General features: G+C 38.5%; 2 protein-coding genes and 1 long non-coding RNA gene across 3 annotated transcripts in view; 2 read left to right on the top strand and 1 right to left on the bottom strand.

Moving 5' to 3' along the window:
* The window catches only part of LOC116235421 (uncharacterized), a 93,937-nt gene that overhangs the window by 11,338 nt on the left and 61,898 nt on the right, over positions 1-20,701 (top strand). The gene's annotated exons all lie outside the window — the stretch shown is intronic.
* Positions 985-18,447, bottom strand: KNG1 (kininogen 1). Its single transcript, XM_031603577.2, has 10 exons — positions 18,203-18,447; positions 14,925-15,035; positions 13,838-13,922; positions 11,261-11,433; positions 9,486-9,593; positions 7,137-7,218; positions 6,127-6,299; positions 4,766-4,873; positions 3,747-3,836; positions 985-2,179 (listed from the first exon to the last, which is right to left on the bottom strand). The coding sequence occupies exons 1-10, from the start codon at positions 18,395-18,397 to the stop codon at positions 1,496-1,498; spliced, it is 1,809 nt and encodes a 602-aa protein (XP_031459437.2). The 5' UTR covers positions 18,398-18,447; the 3' UTR covers positions 985-1,495.
* LOC149916636 (uncharacterized) lies at positions 15,065-20,527 on the top strand. The gene is made up of 3 exons (XR_016469702.1): positions 15,065-15,281; positions 17,779-17,908; positions 19,066-20,527. It is a non-coding gene; the product is annotated as an uncharacterized LOC149916636 (long non-coding RNA).

Raw genomic sequence — 20,701 nt, 5'->3', positions numbered from 1 at the left:
TGGCCACTGAAACTGTGTTAAAGAAATGTTTAGATTTATGTAACCAGGCTGAATTTATATTCAGAGATATTTTTCTAATAATAGATTTCATGGCTTCTTAGATACCAGGCAGAGCTCTTTTGGCACTGTGTGGCTGTGTGCTGTGTGATCCAGGGGAGTGCCAGAGCATGGCTGCATCTGTAGAACCCAGCTACAGGAGAAGAAAAGCGTAATGGGGAATGTTTAGGTTCAGAAAGTCTGAGTTCAGTTCAGTTCTGTGATTTGTAGGGCTCTGCTCTCTCATGACTACTGCAGAGGTCTTTTTTTTTTCCCTTCCTCCCCATCTCCCATTTCCATCTCCCATCCTCTCGTTCATTGGCAGTGCTATCATCATCAGTCACTTGACCCTTCCCTTCTCTGTTTTCATCCTTTCTGTTAAGTTGCTGCCTGCTTTTCTTTTCTTTACCCCTGTCCACTTTATTGCATCAAAGCTTTACCACTTGTAGCACCTTTTCAGTAACTCCATGTGTGACCAGGCAGTGGTTCTAGCAGGTGAACCAATTTAGCATTAAATCATTTATTTGTGTATTTATTGTAGAGTGTTTTTCCAGCTGAATGAATGAACAAATCCACATGTGGTGAAACTGTGTTTTCATTTGCTGGAACTACTGGCTTTTTTAGTCAATGTATTCCACCATAAACTCAGGTTTTGGTAGGTACATGGAATAGAAAACTCAACCCATTCTCTGAATTAAACGTATTCGTAGAATGGAAGAGAGTAGATAAACACTGGGTAGCTTAAGTGTTTGCTGTCTGTAATGTCTGAGCACCTCTGCCCCTGCAGATCTCTGTCATCAGAACTCTGCTGTGCAATTAGCATACTGTGCTAAGAGAATAACAGAGCTGCTTTATTGAGCGTTTTCTGAGCTCTCCTTGTTATCTGGTTCAACAGAATAGGCTACTAATGATAGACTGGTGGCAATGTTATTTGGAATCAAGAAATTGACAAGTAAAATAAGTTCCTTTATTTTATTTTCTTCTTTGAAAGATTCGCTCCTGGAAATTAGAGAAATGTAATTTCAGATATCTAAGAGAGGCATCCTTGCTCTGTAGTGGTTTAATTTTGTGTTGTGCATATTTGGTTGAAATTCTTCATGTAATCTACAAAATTCTTTGTTTTTTAAACATAATACAGTGAAGTTGGATGCAATGGTTTGCTGTATGCTCGTAGCAACACGGGGCAGATGTGATGGTTGTGACTGGAACTTTGGAAGCAGAAAGCTGTTGATTTGCCCAGTCCCATCACTGGACAACTTCTGAATCATTGGTGCCATGCCTGATGTACGTTTTTGCCAAATGTGCAACAGTTAAGCAGGCGCGGAGCACTGATGACCAACTTGAGTATTTCAGCTGACTGAATAGGAGCTTTTGCCTCTTAGATCTCATATATTTCAAAAGGCAGATATTCTCTGGTTTTCTCTGTGGGGCTTTTGGAGAGGATCCTGTGATGCTTGAATTATTGTAATGCATCTGCAAGATCAAGGGGATCTGGTGGGTTTTCCGTTGTAAGATCGACGTTCTCTGCAACAGAAGGCAAGAGATCCTCATTTATGAATTCTCTGGGAAAGCTGGAAGGAATGGGCAGGTCCAGAATTGGTTTCCAGGGTTTTCCAGGACACTTGGGGAGAGAAGGTTCTGTGTGATCTGGCATCCCATTAAGTGAAGAGGTATCAGGAGAATGTAGTGGTTCTGTAGGAGTACCGATTTCTGTCCTTACAAGCTCTGCATTAAGGAGCTCTAATGCTGTTTCAGCAGTGGATGATGGGAGGGTTTCTTTTTGACTAAAAACCCTTTCACCGGACTCCTCAGAAGAGTCAGATTTGTGATGTCCGTGTTTACCATTTTTACCGTGTTTTCCATGTCCACACCTATGGCCCTTCCTGTGCCTGCAGTCAGTTTCCTGCCTGTGCCTTTTGGCAAATTCATGATCCTTTTTCAGTCCGTGCCTATGTTGATGTCTGTGTTTGTGCCCAGGTTCACCTTCGTCATCAGGTCCCTGTCTGTCATCTTCTCTTATTTCTTCATCAGTTCTTTGACTTTCTCCTTCATTTGTATTGGAGGGTGGAGTTCCATCTACCTCTGGTAGTGCAACAAAGTTCCGTAAAGGAGTGAATCCTGGAGGCATTCTCAACATTGTGGTCTGAAAAACAATGCAGTAATAGCTGTATTTGTTATGTATACGAGAGCAATGGCTTCAGATTTGGCAAGGTCAAAACCTCATTACAATATATGGGTCAAAATTGGATTTTTCAAAGCGATCTTAATAATCTTTTTTGTCTGTAATAAGCATGAAAACAAACATCCTCTTTATGGAGTATTTTAGCAGCTGTATATTAAAAGAGCAATATATCACTGAAATTCTGCCAGTTAACTTGGGAGAGGAATATATGCATTTGTTTTAATTTATGAACAATACGGTTCATTTCTACGACTAATTATCCCTGCTCTTGTTAAAGTATAGCGTTCTGATATACTGAAGTTTGACACATCTCTGGATAGTCTCAGTGCAGAAATACACCCTAGATCTGGATTGGTTTGTCACATGAAATGTAGCTATTCAATTTTTTATTTCTTCATTTGACATATATATTTCATAGGACTGTTGGAAATAATACACAGAGGTTAACGCTGACACTATAAAATATTTGATTGTTTTTTGAGTAATCTCTATTCCCCCATCAGTGTTCCACTGGAAAATAAAGATTGAGTGCCTGATACACAGTCCTGTGAAAAAAATGGGTCATTTCTGTCAACTGTAGAGCCTGATCCTTATCTAACTGCAAATCGGGGTTGTTCAGGTTGGAGCTAATTTTGGAAGTTGTGGATACAATATTTTAAGGGCGACAAAAAGGAGAGCCATGTATTAGTTGTACATAAAGAATGAATAGATAATTACGAAAGTGCTGAGCGTAGTAAAGTTGCTTAATGTGAATGCAGGTTAATCAATCTCACTTTATTCACTCAATCTTCTTTTCCTGATTGGGGAGCACAGGAACTTCTGGATTTATTAAAAACAGCAACAAAAACAACCCAAACTAACAACCTGCAATCATCAGAATTACAATCAGAACTAAAGCTGTTCTGATAATAAGAAAAATATATGTTGCGTTCTGAAGCTCTCAAACTGTCCATGTTCATGGCTAGCTAGTAATGGGATCTTCTGGAATGGATAAAGAAATTAATGTATGCCTTCACTTATGATCATAGAATGGCTTGGGTTGGAAGGAACCTATAAGATCCTCTAGTTCCAAACCTGCTGCTTCAGCCAGGGTTCCCAGCCACTAGATCAGGCTGCCCAGGGCCCCATCCAGCCTGGCCTTGAACACCTCCAGTGAGGGGCAGCCACTGCTTTTCTGGGCAGCCTGTGCCAGTGCCATAGCACCCTCTGAGTGGAAAATTTCCCCCTAACATTTATCTAGGTCTCCTCTCTTTTATCATAGAATCATAGCATTGTTTGAGTTGGAAGGGACCTTTAAAAGCCATCTGGCCCAACTCCCTGCACTGAACAGGGACACCCACAGCTCCATCAGGTGCTCAGAGCCCCATCCAGACTGACCTTGGATGTCTCCAGGGATGGGGCATCCACCACCTCTCTGGGTTACCTGTGCCAGTGCCTCTCCACTCTTATTGTAAACATGTTTTTTTTTTCTTGTATCCAGTCTGAACCTCCCCTAATGATGATGGGTAGTGAAGAAAAGCTGTCATACCATTATCTGGTATTGAGAGCAGTTAACTTCGTGGATGATTTTTTTCTCCAATGGGACCACATAAATTTGTGCTTCACAGCGCAGTGGTTGCTGTTGAGAAAAAGTAAAAAACAGCATGTTAAGGCAAAAAAACATCAAACAACAAATGAATAAGTTGTGCACAAAAAGTTTTACATTTTAATAATACTTTTAAATACTTGGAGTTTTACTTGAGTATATATGGAATCAGTTTTAATGATGGAGAAGTCTATGCTGGGACAGATCACTGCTTAGCTTTTTGACCTCTTAGGATGCCTCTGTGAACACTATACTGCAGTTTTGAATTGGATGTTGGATTTGTGCCCAATGTTTTTGGAGCGCTGTTTTATCTTCATTCCTAACAAACATTGCTTGTTAATCATACTACCCCTACTAAAGATTGGGAAATGGAGAGAATGAGAGGTATTTCTTATTTTTCTGGGTAATGCCAGCTGCACTAACAGTTTTTAGCTCTTAGAGATAAGCACTGTTCATATGGTAGGAAAAAGGAATGAAAATGAAGAACCTTCTCTTTCCCAACAGCTCCCTCATCAATGGTTTCTGGCTCTATCAACATTACTTTCCAGTGTCTGAAATAGATTTTCCCAGTATCAGCAGCACGTACTCCAGAAGCACAATTTCTTTGCACACTGAGAACGCTAAAATCTCTCACTTTTCTTTACTGAAAGTGCAACAGATGCAGGAGCATTGACATCATTTCATATCACAGCCACCTCCTTTCTTTGATTCTTCATTATCAGAGAAAAGTCTCTTTTGCTTTGCATTGAGCACCAAGATACCACAGTTGAAGTAACTCAGTTTAAGCTTCTTGTTTTAATGCTGTTGTCACTGGTTTGGGGTTGCAAACACTGGAAGTTGTTGTTGTTGAAGCGAAGGTAACAGAAATCAGGATCAAATGTGAGTTTACTTTGTGTGTGTTTCAGATTGCAAAGGAATTGCCCATTAGAAACACTACCATTGGCAACGTCATCATTACTTACACTGTCTGTTGTGATTTCACAGTCCTCATTAAGCTTTTCAAACTCCTTTTTTGAGCAGTTTGTCTTCTTGACAAAAAATACTAGATTGTAGTTTTGTCCTGCTACCACCTAAAAAATTAGCAAGAAGACTTTTTGTGATAAAGGCATTTTTATTGAAAAGAACTCAGAGGCAGAGATGGTTTTCTACAAGCTAATACTAGAGGCTCATATGACTTATAGTCTACAAGTCCTGACCCCCTGGGGCAATGTATGTTAAGAACAGTATTAAAATGTTTGACAGAAAACCTATCTGCTTCTAATCAACTTACTTATTTATTCCTGTTCCCTTTCTCAGAAATTCCAACATAGAAACTGAAGGAGACAGAAAGGTCAGAAAAACAGGTCCACAGTTTTGGCTTTGTTTTATTGGATGCCTGTCATAATTTAATTAATAACAAATGAAATTGTTAGAGACACCATTGTAAGGAGCCAAATATGATGTAAGAAGAGTTGAATGTGAGTAAAATGAAGTGTGTGGTGAGCAGACTCAGTTGAAAATGAGCATATTTGCCAAATATATTAAGGAGGGAAACTGTTTTGATTGAAGAATGTGCCTGGTACAAGTTCTCTTAGTATTTTTACAGAGCCCAAGATAATGTATCTTGCTTTAGAGACAGGAAAATACATGAAATTCTTTAAGTCTAATTTTGAAAAGTGTGTATGTTAATATTAATCATTAAGTGAAGACTGATAAAAATATTTGAAAGATGGAAAAGCATGCTTACTGTTAGTGAGATAACATGAGCTGATCAGAAAAATTTTTGTGCACTTCATATTATCCAGTGGTGCCCATTATGCTCATGAGAAGTTCCCAACACGGTATTTTCTGAGCTACTCCCTTGCTTTATATTCAGTTCTTTCCATTTCTTAGAGCTTACAGCTGCTGTAGAGTAGATAACATCTAAAATAATGCACAGAGTATTGGTGTGGTAGATCAAGTGGGTAGTTCTGTCTAATAAATCTTCTCTACTTTCAGAAGTCTATGGAATATTACAAAGGCTGATTAAAAAGTGGGGTAGAGATACAGAAATCAGATAGACAGTGCTAGCCTTCTTGCCATGCTTCTACAATCGCCTTTCAAGAAAAGAAAAAAAAAATCAAGAGGCCAGAGATTTTTAAATCCAAGCCAAGGTGGATAAAATTTCACAAGAAAAAGTGCATAGATATGTCAGTTACCATGTGTACTAATGCTTAGAGAAAAATATTATTTGAAATCTAAATGTTCAGTTTAGCTAATGTTTAGACCATTAATGATGCCATGTCTGCTCCCCATTTTTGTATTATACTGAGAATCAGTTTTAAAAGGAAAAGTAACTCTCAACCTGAACTGTCGCTGATTCTATGTCTGTAGCTTGATAGTAGACGTCGTCATTGGTCTCTAAATTAAACTTTTCCACAGAAGTCTTCAGTAGTTCCTTCAGTTCTGCACTATCAATTGGGATCGTCCTTGGACAATCAGGACAAACGTGAGTGGGAGGATTTACCACTTCTTCAGCTGAAAGAAACCGACAGATTTCAGATGTAAGGAACAAAGGTTTCAGTCTAGATATAGGCAGGGGAAACCAGTTATTTGTAAACCCCTGCCTTCTGGCACACTTCCGATTTGAGTCTACCAAATTAAACCAAAATATCTTTGCATTTCATATGATCAGCGTTATTGTACCCTGGTTATCTGAAAGAGCACTGCATCAGCACCTAGTGTTGCATTGGAGATGTAAGTACAGCTCTCTCACACAAACAAGAATTGTATTTACTGAATGTGGATAGCTAGCAAATAAAGGCAGAGAAGACGTTTGTTGAAGAAAAACAAGCAAATGAGTAACAAGTGAGAATGCAGCACTTACTACATACATGGAGTAATACTGTACTCCCTGTTACAAAGCCCTAAAACTGTTAGAATCTGTCTCCAAACAGATAGGTGCAGGAAACATTAATAAGAAATCAATTTGTGGATTAGATTGTAATGAACTTAGAAATTCTAAGTTGCTTACTTAACAGGAAAAAAATAAGCTTCTAATATATCAAAATGAACTGTAACTATGCAGTATGAAATAAACAATAGTATTGATAGCTGAATTACCAATTTTGGCCTTTGTCTCCATTGCCTTTCAAAAGAATAAAATAGAGCATATGAAAAATTTATAAGAAGAGAAAGAAAACTCTACAGTAAGACTTCATTAAGAGGCAGTGCAGCTTTCATCTTAAAATAATTGCTTTATCTTGTTGTTATCAGTTCTCATCTCTTGGATTTTTATCTTACCTATTATTTTATGACTGTAATAGAAACATCAACGTTGCAGAACTTTCAGAACTGTTAGTGCCAATTACATACCTGGAATCTTGCACTCGCTTGCAATATCTACAATCTCTGCCCGAAGATTTTCATATGCTTTGGCATCACATTTACCTATACGCTGCAGTAACAACAAAAGAAACAAATAAAACCAGCTTCTTAGTATGTAGAAACAATGAAAAAGCTCACACTGTTCTTACTAACAAATGACTCAACCACACTACTGATAATTTCTTCCCTCAATATGTGAGGAGCAAGAAGCCTCACAGACAGTTTGCAGAGCCAACAAATGATTAGAGTTTTAAAGAGTCACTTAGAGAAAATAAAACTGTGAAAGAGAGGCTAAGTGACTTATTTCTATGTATTCATTACAGAAGGAAAGAGAGACGTTTACAAACCAGAATCCAATTTTATGGAGAACTCTGGCATTTGTCTTAAACTCCAAAGATCAGAAGGAAGATTACACATCTAACAAATCAAACATTTCTGAGTTTCTGGGCCTGCTTGTATTCACCCAAGTGTTCCAGGGGAATTGCGGTAGATGATGTGCTTAAGATTGCCTTGCTATTTTAGGTTGAAATAATAACAAAAATGTGATCCTGTTCTTTTTTAAATGTCATAGATCTGTAAGATTCACGTCTGTACTATTCAAATTATTAGAATGTAAAGAAAGAACTAATTGGCACAACTATATCAGAATTGGTTGTAAACAAAAGTTGTATTTTGCAGATTGCTTCAAAAGCACCACAAAAATTGGTAGAGACCTGATGTTGATAAAGTATGCTTAGCTTTTCAGAAAGATTTCAATGAAGTCTCTTATTGAAGTCTCTAAAGGAAACAAACTAACTGGAGAATAAGAGGAAAGGCTCCTGTGTGGATAAATACCCAGTAAAAATACCTGAAATAGCAAAGGATTAATGGTTAGTCTCATAGAGAAAGGACTGCAAGAGCTGGATGTTAGATGTTGATCTGGGAGAAGGAAATTAATATAGAGAAATGTAAAGTAATGCACAAGAGAGAAGCCAGTTCTGACTTCACATTAGGCACTGAGCTGATAGATTCATGATGTTAGGGCTATGATGTACTTGAAAGTGTCATCTATGAAAACATCTGCCTAGCAGTGGTTTAGAAAAATGGGGGAAAAATAACATCAAGGTTTATTATCTAGTCTAGAGAGAAAGAATGGCATTATGGCCCAGTACAGCTCTGTGGTTCACACACATGTTGAGTGCAGGGTGCAGTTCTGGCTCTTCTGTTTCAGAATGAATAGTATGCATGGTGTAGAGTACAAGCAGCTTTCGTGGAATTTGGTTATTCTAAGGAGTGGAATATTTTGTAACATATTCTAATAGTATCTCCAGATGATCGGTTGCTGATCTTAGTTGCTGTCTTAGTTTTGGCTGCTAATTATTCCATCGATAAAGATCCAGTCTCGCAGACACTGTGTGATCAAATCAGAATGGAAAGGTGGTAACTCACCTGGATTATGCAAGATGGACAGAAGCCATTATCTCCCAGTGCCAGGTTGGAAAACTCAGGCTCAAGAAGATAAGTAACTTGCTTAATATTTAAGGGCAAGCATTGCTAACAGAGAATTTTGTTTCATCTAGCCAGATTCTCAGTCTCCTATTATTTACTACTGTGTTGTGATTCTTTCCTTTTTTGTTCAATGCTTCAGAAATGCAGTAATGTTTTTGAGACCTCTAAGGAGTCATTTACAAACAGTAATGTAATGTCCAACCACACACTTCCACGACAGCTGAAACAGATGGGAGTCAGGGCTCCTGTGGCTCCTTCCCTCACTTTACCACCACTGTTCACCATGACTGTACGTTCCTGCTTTGGATTTGGCACAAGCACTTGTCCCACTCCTTGGTGAGATGGTCCAGGAGGTTGGTTGAGAGAGCAGCTCTCTTTTTGCTACAGTTAATTCTGTTCCACGTCAGAGCAACAAAGGAAGTACTTGGTTTTGTGGCACTATTGATCCAGATTATGTGTATTTGTAAGTCTCCTTTGAAGCTCTCTTATTTGGGCTTTAGTAGAGATAGGTAGCAATTCAGCTACTTGCTTAGGAAATGTTTTATGCTGGGAAAACAGCTAATTGTAATAACTTTTTGCTTTGTGTCTGAACAGCTCTCTGAATAGGAATTTCTTAAGGCTTTTATTATTAGGATGAGACTTCAGATTCCATAGAGTAATCTGCAAACATTTCAGTCTTAGTCACTAATTCAAGAGAGAACTGCATAAATAGATGGTTATCTGTAAGCCAGAATTTTAACATCATTAGCTAAGTTAAGCAAGGCTGTAAAATACATATTTGAGTCAGATCTCAGCCGTTATTTGTTAATATGATATTTTTGTGATAAATAAGTTGTGAAGATTACTTACACCTTCAGAAGTGGTTTTGCATTCATGAGTTAAATCTTGAAATTGGTCTTTGGAGCAATTTGTTTCCTTGATTTCATATTTAATTATGTAATTCCATCCAGCTACCACCTGGAACAGATATTTAGGAGATATTTACATTATGTAAACTAATACAAACTTTGAAGTTCCACTACTGAATGCAAAACGAAGAAAGCAAAACCACCCTTCTAAGCGCCTTCCATCCATCAAATCTCATTGCAGTCATTGAGCCATACAGTATTTATGAGCTAACCAAAAAACGTTGTCCTTGCAGTACAGAAAGTAAACTAAGTCAAGTAGTTATTAGAAATGCAGTTTATATTCAGATTCTGCTTCTGGCAAGCCTGTAGCCTTGTAATGCATGGTTTCATGCACTTTCCTCTGAAATATCTGTTACTTATTACTGCCAGTGACAGGAAGCTGGTCTGGATGGATGACTACCCTAATACAGCTTGGCAGTTCCTGTGTTCCTAAGTATGTGACATAGTAAACTAGTATCTGAATAATGTAACTTTACACTGCTGGCATCATTTGTTATTGAGTGTCCTGTGTTTGTCATCTGCTTGTAATTGTGTCTGCGTTGGGCCTTTTCCCCCTCCCCTGCTTTGTCCAGATCTTTGACCTCCCTTCATTTTCTCTGCAGGAAGTAGTTCTGTTTTCCTCACTGCAGCTATTGATTTCACCCCTAAAATCTCTCCATGTCACAGTGTTGGATTAGGTAGTATTAGATTAAAAAAAGAGAAAGAAAGAATCAAAGATAAACTTTCCATCCCAGATCAGTTAAAGCAGAAGGCTGTGACGAGTCTCTATTAGCCAGAGAAGTGTCATGATAGTTTTCTTTTGAGTTTTCTTTTGAGCTGCTGAATTGCAGTCTCTGTGACATTTGCATGTAAGACTTAATTGTTGTGTAAGCTTGTCTTTCAGCTAAGAGAATTATTGCCATCAGTAAATAAAGGACTGTCAATTTAATCATGGGTCAAATTGCTGTGAGACTAGACGCTTTTTGGCAAAGTAAAAACATACACAAATAAAAGGGTTTGTAGTTGGTATTGAGTTATATACTGTTTAAAAAGCAAATTAGAAACTTGGCTTTCTAGCAGCATCATGCCAATCCATAGGCGAACCTTTCATGGGGAAATAAGCACTGCCTGCAGTACCAGAAATTTCTGCAGCCTGAGCATTCACTTGCAAAGCAGATATTCTTCTGTGCAGAAATCTTTCAGCCAGCAATAAGCTTGCTTTTTTTCTTATCCATGTTTTCTTCCACTGGTTCACCTACCCTGTGGTGTATATCAGCTACTGACATACAGGTCCTATTGCACTGCAAAATGTAGGTGCCTTCTGCTGTTTGAGAGGCTGTAGAGTACGAGAGACATCTGCACAAGCTGGCACAAAACCTAGAAGAGATCTGTTCCTGCTGGAGCTTCATGGACAAGCCAAGTGGAACACTCTAGAGCATCTGAGATGACACAAGGTGCTTGTGTCAGCATTGAATAAAAATAAACTGGTGCTCAACACCGGTTAGTTGTAGCTGCAGATAAAGAAAAAAAGCCTTTAAAACCAGTTCATAAAATTGATAGCTCTGAAAATCCAGCAACAGTTTTTGATTCTGTGTAAGCAAAGAGAGTTATTTACATGGTCTGTGCTCTATATGAATTCTGTATGCTTTTATCATGAAATATACCTTAAAATCAAAAACATATATATAACTAAAATATCTTTTTAAAAAATGTAGAGAAAAAAAATCATATACAGACCTGTCTTTGAGCTTTTTTTATTTCCACAAGTTTGAAAAGGACAGTTTCTTCACTGTGTTTGTTGAACTTTTTAATGGCTTTTTTCAGAATTTCTGACACTTGTAAATCGTCACTTGGTAAAGTATGAAAGCATCCAAGACAGATACCCTGAGTAGATGGTATCATTGGTTGAACTGGAAAGGAACAAACCAAAAAAACACAGGTTTTCATGTTAAGAAACCTCAGGTTTTAATTTTTCATATTAAGTAAAAAAAAAAAAAAAAAAAAAAGGGTTCAATGTGCCAGAATCTTTTCTGCTTTTAAGCAGAATCCAGATCCAGAATTTGATCAGCAAAATCCAGATTTTAGTTTCAGGGCCTACAAAGACCCTCATTGTACTTAGACACAGGCTTCTGTGTGTGCTGGTAGAGGCCATCCATGAAACCTTTATCCAGCAGCAAATTTAATTCAGAGGAATAAATGAGTTCAGGAGTCATTGAATCTATTAAAAACCTTACAGGTAGTTGTGACACCACTAAGGAAGGGCCTTCCCCCATGCCGTTAGGGAAAAAGCAGTGAAGGTCACAGCTAAAGAGATGTTCTTCAGATTCTTCAAAGCTCACCTGCTGGGTGCAGCTGCTCACTGTCCTCACCGTGTTCCAGGAGGGGACTTTGGCAGGGGCTTTTTGGCTCACCCACATGAACAGCCCTGACTTAGAGCTCCTTAGGGACAATAGTTGAGCTATTATTCTACTGTTCTGTTGTGTGAGCTCTCCCTGCTGCTCACTTCAGCTGCCACTTGCCACTTCGTGTTACTCTCAGGCATAGCTAACTGGATTGGTTGTCGATAGGCAAGTTTGATGGGATGCTCAAACTTCTGTTTCCTACTACTAATCCTATTAACTCTCTTTCCTTTCTAGTAATCATGGATTAGATTTTCATAAATTAATTTTATAGTTCAGTACATAAATTAATTTCATGATTCACTGAGCTTGGGACAATATGTGGTCTCTAGGGAATTGAAATAAAATTTGTGTGCCTGATCTTCAGCTGACATAAATTGACTTTAATGGCGTAATGCCTGCTTGCATCAGCCAGGGAATCAGTCCAGGGTCAGCATGATCAAACAGTTCCACCAAGAAGGCTGGACTTTGTGTCCCCTGAACATGAAGGGGAAATTCCTCACCAGTTAGAGTCTGTTGCTTAACTCTTTGTGTTTGAATCCTTTGCATTTGATTTGGCTTCTCTGTACATGTGGAATATCTCAATGTAAACAATACTACTTAGTCTTAGATCTCCAAGAGACACTTGAAAAAAATTTAGCCAGTGATGTTTCTAGCATCACTTATTGCTGCTGGCTATTGACTCAGCAATGAATGCCATATATGCATTACACAAAAATTATTACTCCCTGAAAATGGGGTGATATAGGACAACAGAACACCCAGTTCCAGAAAGATTTTGGTCTTAACATTCTTCTAAGTTCTGAACAAAGATGCATGCTTTTTTCAGAGTTGCTATGTTGTGTAACAAGCTGAACTTCTTAGGCTGAATATGTAGTTCTTCTAATTTGTGGCAGTTGTTTTTTAGCTTTCTAAATAAAGATTTAGATGCAGATTCCCCATGCTCGCTCTGTGAGATTCACACACATTCTGTTGGCAACTAGATGTCACCATTGCCCTACTAATTGTAGGCCTCTGCAGTAGCAGAGCATGGAATTTGTGTGAGTTCCTGGAAAGACACTGGCTGTAGGTACAGACATTACAGCCTTAATCAAGAGAGCTAGGGAACAAATTAAAACAAGCCCACAAATATAAGCTAACAATTTGAAAGTTGTGGTAAATACTTCTGTAGTTAATGTGCACTTGGCTCCGTGCTACCAGTTAGATGGATTTTTAAAACTAGCTCAGATTTGTCTTACATGAATGCTAGCCATAGATACAGAAATATCACAAGCAAAGCTTTCAAGCAATGTGACCCATTTCTGATGAAGAGAATTACAATGCAAACGTAAGTCTTATATGAATATTTTATAGGCAAGCAAGGTAAAACTCTAATAATCTCCATTGTTAGGATCTAAGTGATGTTGTAGTTTGTCATACATAATTCTATCACTACTGATTTATTTTTTTTTTAACTTAAATCTGCTCCTACCCCCCGCTTCCCCCCCCAATTTGTGAGTAAATTCTTGTTTTGATAAGCTTTAACAGAAATAACACAGTCATTCTTAGCTTGGAGAAAGTTAACTTCTGGTGCAATTTCATACTTGGTTAAGTAAGGAAAGAAACTTCAAGTGTGGAAAGGGGTATCTAGTCTCCATGTTACTGATGTGCTTTTGGTCTTAAGCAAATTCATTTCATTTCCCATGTGTAAGGAAACTTACTACACACCCACTAGACACCTAGCTTGGGTGTGCATACCAGTGGAGTGAAACTTTTACCTTTAACATGCAGTTACTTTTGAAAGATGATTTGTGAAGTCTGAATAGAATGATGAGGAACTCCTACTGTTAAAATTTTTGGAAAGTCCCAGCATGATGTTTTTCCCATTCTTATTTTTCTATGTACTTTATGAATGCTGCCCCAAATAATTACTTACCTGGAACAATTTTGCAATCTTGTGAAATATTACTTGTTTTTTCAGCATTATTCATGTGAACTTGAGCTGTGCATTCTCCTGTTTTCTGCAAATACATACAGCAACATTTGACGTAAGATTGGTTGATGAAAACAAATACTGTGCTGTAAATTTCTTCAGCTGTTGAACAAAGTTGACAGTTGCAAGTGGAATCTGGGGAACAAGTTTGTATGTTCTTTTGTAGTGATGTCAAATTTGCTGTTTTGTTACTGGAAAAGGAACTGTCTTGTTTGCTAGGAGAGCAGAGAATGAACTGAGCAATTTATTTAGAAGATTGCTTTGTATCATGGTTGATAAGTGTTAATTAACTAAAGATTTTGCTGTCAGAATAAAGGAAATGAACACATTCTCATAAATGAAGTCTAAAGAATTGTGTTCCTCTCTGCTGATACAAGATGTGCACCAGCAATCATGACATTTCATATTGGTTCAAATAATATGATCCCTCTTCAATACTTTTTTTTTTAATGCTTTCTGTACAGTATGAAATGACAATGATTTCTGCTGGGGATTTGCAGTGTTCCTGTATGCTATGTGGGCCTGATTGCACCTCCTCTTTTAAGTGCTTTCTAATAGCACAAGCCAGATGGGCTTTGCACTGCTAAGCACCCTCTGGTAAATGTTCTGCCACAGTGGCTTCCTTGTCATTGTTTCCATTGGTGCCAATCTGGTTGGTTTGGTTGTGCAACTTTCCATTATACACAAGCAATAGGACGTTTGATATCCCTCACATTCTCGTTGTTAGTGTACCTTCTGTTGGATTTATTGTGAACCATCATACCGAAGATTTTAAACGATCCCTTCTGCTGAAATTCAGGTCTATAGTGGTAAATTCATAAATACGGTGGTTAACTTCAGGGTTGTAAACTCTTCTGTTCTATACTTTATTTCTATAAACTATCAAAACCAGCATAGCCGAAAAAGTTAATTCTCTTCCATGTTTTTTTTTTTTTTTTTTTTTTTTTTTTCCCCCCCCCAGGAGAGCAAAGTCCTGGTTGTTATACTGATATTTCTGTTCTGGGAAGTTTTAAAGAGGAGAAATACTTACAGCTTCTGCAGATGCTTTGTAATCACAGTCCTTCCAGAGTTTGTTTTCCTCAGTGGCACAAGTGGTCTCTCGTATCTGATATTTCACATGGAATTGCTTGTCAGGACCTACCTGGATAAAAACAATACGCAAGCGTATGGGAACAGTTGAGTCACAGCCTGAACCTCTGATTGATCACCTGAGGCGAGCACTGAGTCAGCCCCAGGAGCACAGGTGAAGGCAATTCAGCTGTGTGATCAAAAGGGGTGGAGCCTGGCTGCATCTCTCTTAGACCCACTTAAGGGCTGACTGCCCCTTAGGGAGGATCTCTCTCTGGAGATCATCCCTTGTGGAGTTTCTTGCAAGCCTACAACACTGGTGAGTGCTTTTCATTTATTTCTGATCATCTTTTCTTGCGTGATAATCTTACTAGCCTAACTTCTTTGTATACTTATTGATCATGCAATACTTTACAACATCTGTGTACTTATTTATCTTAAAGCAAGTCATCATTTGTATAGTGATAAATCAAGACATCAGTGAAAAGAACTGTAAAGAGCAAGTACTATCTGTTGGTTACCTTATGTTTTATACTATGGTTTCAGATTAGCTGCTGGTCTCCGTGAAAGGTCTCCCATATCTCATCAGAAATTATCTAAGTATATTACTGAGTCTTTACCTGTAAGTGCAAATATGGTATGTCCTACTACCTATGCTTTAACATACTGCATCTAGGATTTTAACAACAGAAATAAGTGATTAGGTTTTCTACTTGCATTCAAGCATATTCCAAATAAGCAAATTGGTGTCGCTGCGTGGATAATTAGCATAATACTAGTTTGGACTGTGCTCCTGTTCAATTCCCTCACACTTGTTCTCCTCCCAAATCTGTCCATTCTCCTTATGTACAGCCCTACAGGCATCCCAGAGGTAGCAATAGCCAGTTATTCTGGAGCAGCCTGGTGGTGCCCAAACTGCCTGTACTCCGTGGTGTGAGGGTAAATAAGTTGCCCTGCATACTTAGGGGAAAAGGGCCGAGGGCTTCTGAGGCAGCCTTTGGCTGCTCCTGCAGTATCCTTATGGGTGTTAAAGGCTGCGCTGCTCTTGGGATGGCCTCACAAATCCCCTGAGATTTTCAAACCATTGAAGTTTGACGTGACCAGTGCAAGCGCTTCTGATGTTGTTAAGTAAGGGGGCATTTTCTCCTTGCAATAAACTGAGTAGTAAGCCTGTACCAACAGGTAACATTAACTGCAAGGTCTTAGCTCATCCTTCAGAGATTATATAATGACAAGTTCTGGTTTACTGTCACTAAAAATGCTCTGTCAGTGGACTTTTTCAAATACAAACACACACAGTTGCTGTAGTTCAACATTAATTCTCAATTGTATCACCTGAGGATAACCAGATGATAATTCTTGTCTTACTGGTATCAAGAAAGAGAAGCTGAGTTAGCATGGGTGGAGCGTACTGAATTTACACTTGTGTAGGTGAAGACAGAATTATCTTTTGTTCTTTCAATTCCTGTTATACATTGCTACATCTCTACAGAAAGTTGAAGTATGTGATGTGATGACTGCAGGCTGTAAGACAGGATGAAAAGGTCTCTAAAAATATAATGGACTTAATCCTCAGCAGGTGTAAATTGACATTTATGGAACTGCATCAGGTTATACTGTCTGGGATGTGGATTTAAAGACCAAACCCTGTTATCTGTTAACGATTTTCTAAACCTGGAATAAATCAGTTCAGTGAACAAATGAAGCTCGTCAGAAAATACATTGTTTCTGTATGTCATTTGTTGTTGTTTCATTTCATTATTTTTTATGAACAGTTGTGCCTTTAACTGGGGCAGGTTCAGTCTTCCGCCAGTCAGCTTTTATGTTTTATTACCTCATCAATAATGAATGTACATGAATATATAATAACCAGCTATTTAATTAATGCATTCAGCGTTGTGAGACTAGCAATGAGTAAAATCTGTGCTCTTTCTGGAAAAAGTCTATAGAATATGAACAATTCTCTCTTGCAGATTCCTTCTCTGTTTCTTTTTTTCTTTAGCATCAGTCAGATCAACGATTCAAGTAATAATTGATTTTCACCTCAGATCTTTCAAGAAAGGGCAGTATATTGAGAGGAAGATGAACAGGAGTTGCATTAAATATGTGTTCTTAAAAATAGAACATAAGACAAAATACTGAAAATAATATCTGTCCTTTGGACAAGGAGGTTGTGTGATAGCTCTAATATAAGGCAGCAGAAAGGAAGGTGGTGTTACAGCTATGGTATTAAGAGGTTTGCATTTAGCTATTGTTAACAATGCATGTAGTTCAATAAAGGCTATGGGAGTATTAATTTCTTTAATTATATAAAGGCTTTGACAAATTTCAGTCTTTGTCTGCTAAGATCTCCCCAGTCTGATAACAGGAAAGCCAGAGGGAAGGTGCCAGGAGATGTGGGTGGTTTACTGTAAAGCATTTAGCAATCTGTGTCCCCTTTCCATCTGGGTCAAAGCTTCTTGTGATTTTGGAGTGCAAAATATTCTGACACTGGGATTCCAATCCAATAGAAAAAAATTGCTAATGTTTTCAAGTAAAGCAATGCTTGTCATCATTACGGTAATGTTGTCTTGGTGTGTGTCTCAGAGGTAAATAATCTTTGTTAGATTTGCTCTATGCAGAAGGACTGCAGGCAAGAGATCACATTTCATTCTTTATTTCTTCTCTAATTTTAACTGTCACTCTTTGACTAAAATATCACCTAGTGCTTTTGTATACATCTGTGACTCAGGACTAGTGTCAATCAAGTAATATTCAGGAACATTTTTTTTCACAGCATTGGTGAATTTTATCAAGTCTGTCTTTTTTTTTTTTAGCGTGTGATACTAGCTCTTCTAGTCAAGACATATCCACTTCATAATGTGTTTTTGCCATCCATCTGAAAAATCTTAATGATGGCAGAAAGTGGTAAAATTTCCAACAGAAAGGAGAAAACTGGATGGACAAGTAAGACAAATTGTATTAGTGGTATAAGTTTTCTATTATTTGCTTTTTAATCCTTGCATTAGTAAGCAATTCATCAGCACACAGTTCCACTGATAAGAACATAGTATACATCCCTGCTTGTCATAGTGACAACTATCTTACTATGCAAGCCATTTCTTTGATTATTTTTTTTTGGTAAATATTTCTGCAAGATACTTTGCTGCCACACTTTCTATCCCTTGTAAATCAGATGGAGCAAATCTGATTCAGAGTGCATAAACAATTCCAACATGTTTTTTTGCAAAGTCTACTTACTGTTCTCTTGGCTTCCGTCACCATGTACAGAGCAAATTGATTACCAGTAGTGCTGTCTCCGTTGTATTTCTGCAGTGCTGTGTCAACAGCTTCCAAGACATCTGGGTCATCACAGTCCAAAAATTCAAATGGGAGAGGGGTGGCTCTGGCAGAAAAAAAGCTACAACAGAGTGCTATAACAGCAAAAAGTTTCATAACTGGACAAAAATAAAAATCCCCTGCATTAGAAGGCTCTTCAAAAAGCAAAGGGAAAAGGAATGCCTGACAAGGATTTAATCACCTCTTATATTTTACAGGACCAATAGCAAAGTAAACAGAATGAGCGGGTTGCTGGGGTTGGTTAGTTCTTGTCATATCCTGTTTATACAGCAAATAAACTTCTGAATTCCTCTAAACAGACTTTGTGTGGTCACCAGAATGACACTAAGGTTATTCACCTGTTACCAAGATAACAGGCTAACTGGCTGCAGCTGGAGATCAGCTTACACTGGACAGGATGGCTCCTGAGCAAAACAGCAAGCAAAATGTTTGCAGATCTCTGGCTTCTTTTTAACATCAAGACTGTTGCTCAGAAAGAATTAAAGTATCCAAGATGGTCACAGTAGTAATGAAGTTCTAGTTCTGGACAAAGGCACTGTAAACTTTATACATCTGTTTAGACACAGTAGTTCTGAGAAGTCAGAAAATGTCTGAAAGAAAAGTCTTTGGTCAGCTTCATATCATTGAATGCCACAAAACTCTTCAATAGCAGTTGATAACCCTTGTGCTTCATTCTGCAATTGGAGGTGACTATCTTTGCTGCCATGTGAAGGCTACCTTTGGACCATGGTTTAGTTGGTCTTCATGATGTATTCTTATTACAGATAGGGAAAATGACACCTAAGAAGAGGTTGATGTTGCCTTTATCCAGCAGAGGCCGTACCAGAGCTGGCAGGGAACACCTGGGACTGTTGACAGCGATGAGCACCAAACAGATTTGCTTGGAATCTGTGAACATGGTGGGATTTACTCAGATCCAGTATTTTACCTCTGTTTTGCTAGTTTTGGTTAAAGAAATTGTACTTCAGAGTCTTTGTGGATAAGCTAAGCCATAAACAAGGTTGCTTGAACATTATGATGCATTTAAAAAAAAAAAAGCCAACCTTTACTTGGGTATGCAAAATGCCATCCTCATTTTGTTTCTTCATTGTATCCCTCATGCTTTGTTTTACTTCATGCTCTTTAAAAGCTACTTTGAAGACCAAAGTAGCTCTTTTTTTTTTTTACATTAACCCCATGTTCTTGCTTATAACTGACCTGAACTAACTCTCTGCAGTCCCAGACTGTCTAAGTGGACTTATCTTGAGGGGGGCTCCAGTACAAAGAGATTTTTAGAGCCCTTTCTTCCTGCTCCTCCCAACTAAATTGCCAGCAGAAAGAAAGATTCTTAGAGTCATAGTATCACAGAATGACTTCGGTTGAAAGAGACCTGAACGGTCATCAAATTCCAACCTCCTGCTGTGAGCAGAGTTGACCCCACCAGATCAGGCTGTCCAGGGCTCCATGCAATCTGGATTTAGGCACCTCCAGGCATTGGGCATCCATGGCTCCTCTGGGCAGCCTGTGCCTCACCACCCTCTCAGTAATATTTTTTTCCTAACATCTCACCTATATCTCCCTTCTGTTAGTTGAAAGCCATTCTGCCTTGTCCTATCACTATCAGAGCACATAAGCTCCCTTCAAGTACTGGAGGGCCACAGTGAGCTCTCCCTGGAGCCTTCTCTTCTGCACAAAACAAGCTCAACCCCCTCAACCTTTCTTTGTAGTAGAGGTGTTCCAGCCCTTTCGTTGTCCTTGTGGCTTTCCTCTAGACACCCTCCAATAGCTCCACATCCTTCTTGTGCTGGGGGGGCCTAGGCTTGGACACGGTACTCCAGATGAGGCCTTATGAGGGCAGAGTAGAGGGGGACAGTTATCTTCCTTGCCCTATTGGTCCCCTTCTTTCGATGCGGCTTACAGTACAGCTGGCAAGTGGTTCATTGATTTAAAAACAACAACAACAACAAAAACATTTACCTGGAAGAGTTATTACATGTCTTTGCTTTTTCCCTCCCCTGGGAGCAGTTATGAACTATTTGAAAAGGGCTGTACTTGAATGCAGTATTTTTTATATATTTCCACCAGTATCTGTAGCAATGGAAGCACCTGTACAGACCAGCTGTTGTGCTACACCACAACTCATTAACTATACTCAGACCTCTTCTAGATGACCTGGTAACACCATTAATCAGTTTATGTTGGAGTATGCCTCGTGGGTATTGAATGTGCTGCTAAACATCTGTAGTAAAAAAAGACAAAACTTTAGCAACTGTGTCAAGAAAGAAATGATTACATGATTTTATTTTCTTTGGATTTTTATGAAGTGTAATGTAGTGCCATGGATTTTTTTTTTTATGGAAGATGATCATACTTCCTCAGAAAAGAACATACAGTTGAACTGATTGAGATTTCTACCCAGTC

The sequence above is a fragment of the Phasianus colchicus genome, chromosome 10 (assembly GCF_987193195.1).
Source record: "Phasianus colchicus chromosome 10, bPhaCol1.hap1.1, whole genome shotgun sequence".
Lineage (NCBI taxonomy): Eukaryota > Metazoa > Chordata > Aves > Galliformes > Phasianidae > Phasianus > Phasianus colchicus.
Note: the sequence above shows the minus strand (reverse complement) of the source record. Positions and strands in the feature narration are given on the sequence as shown.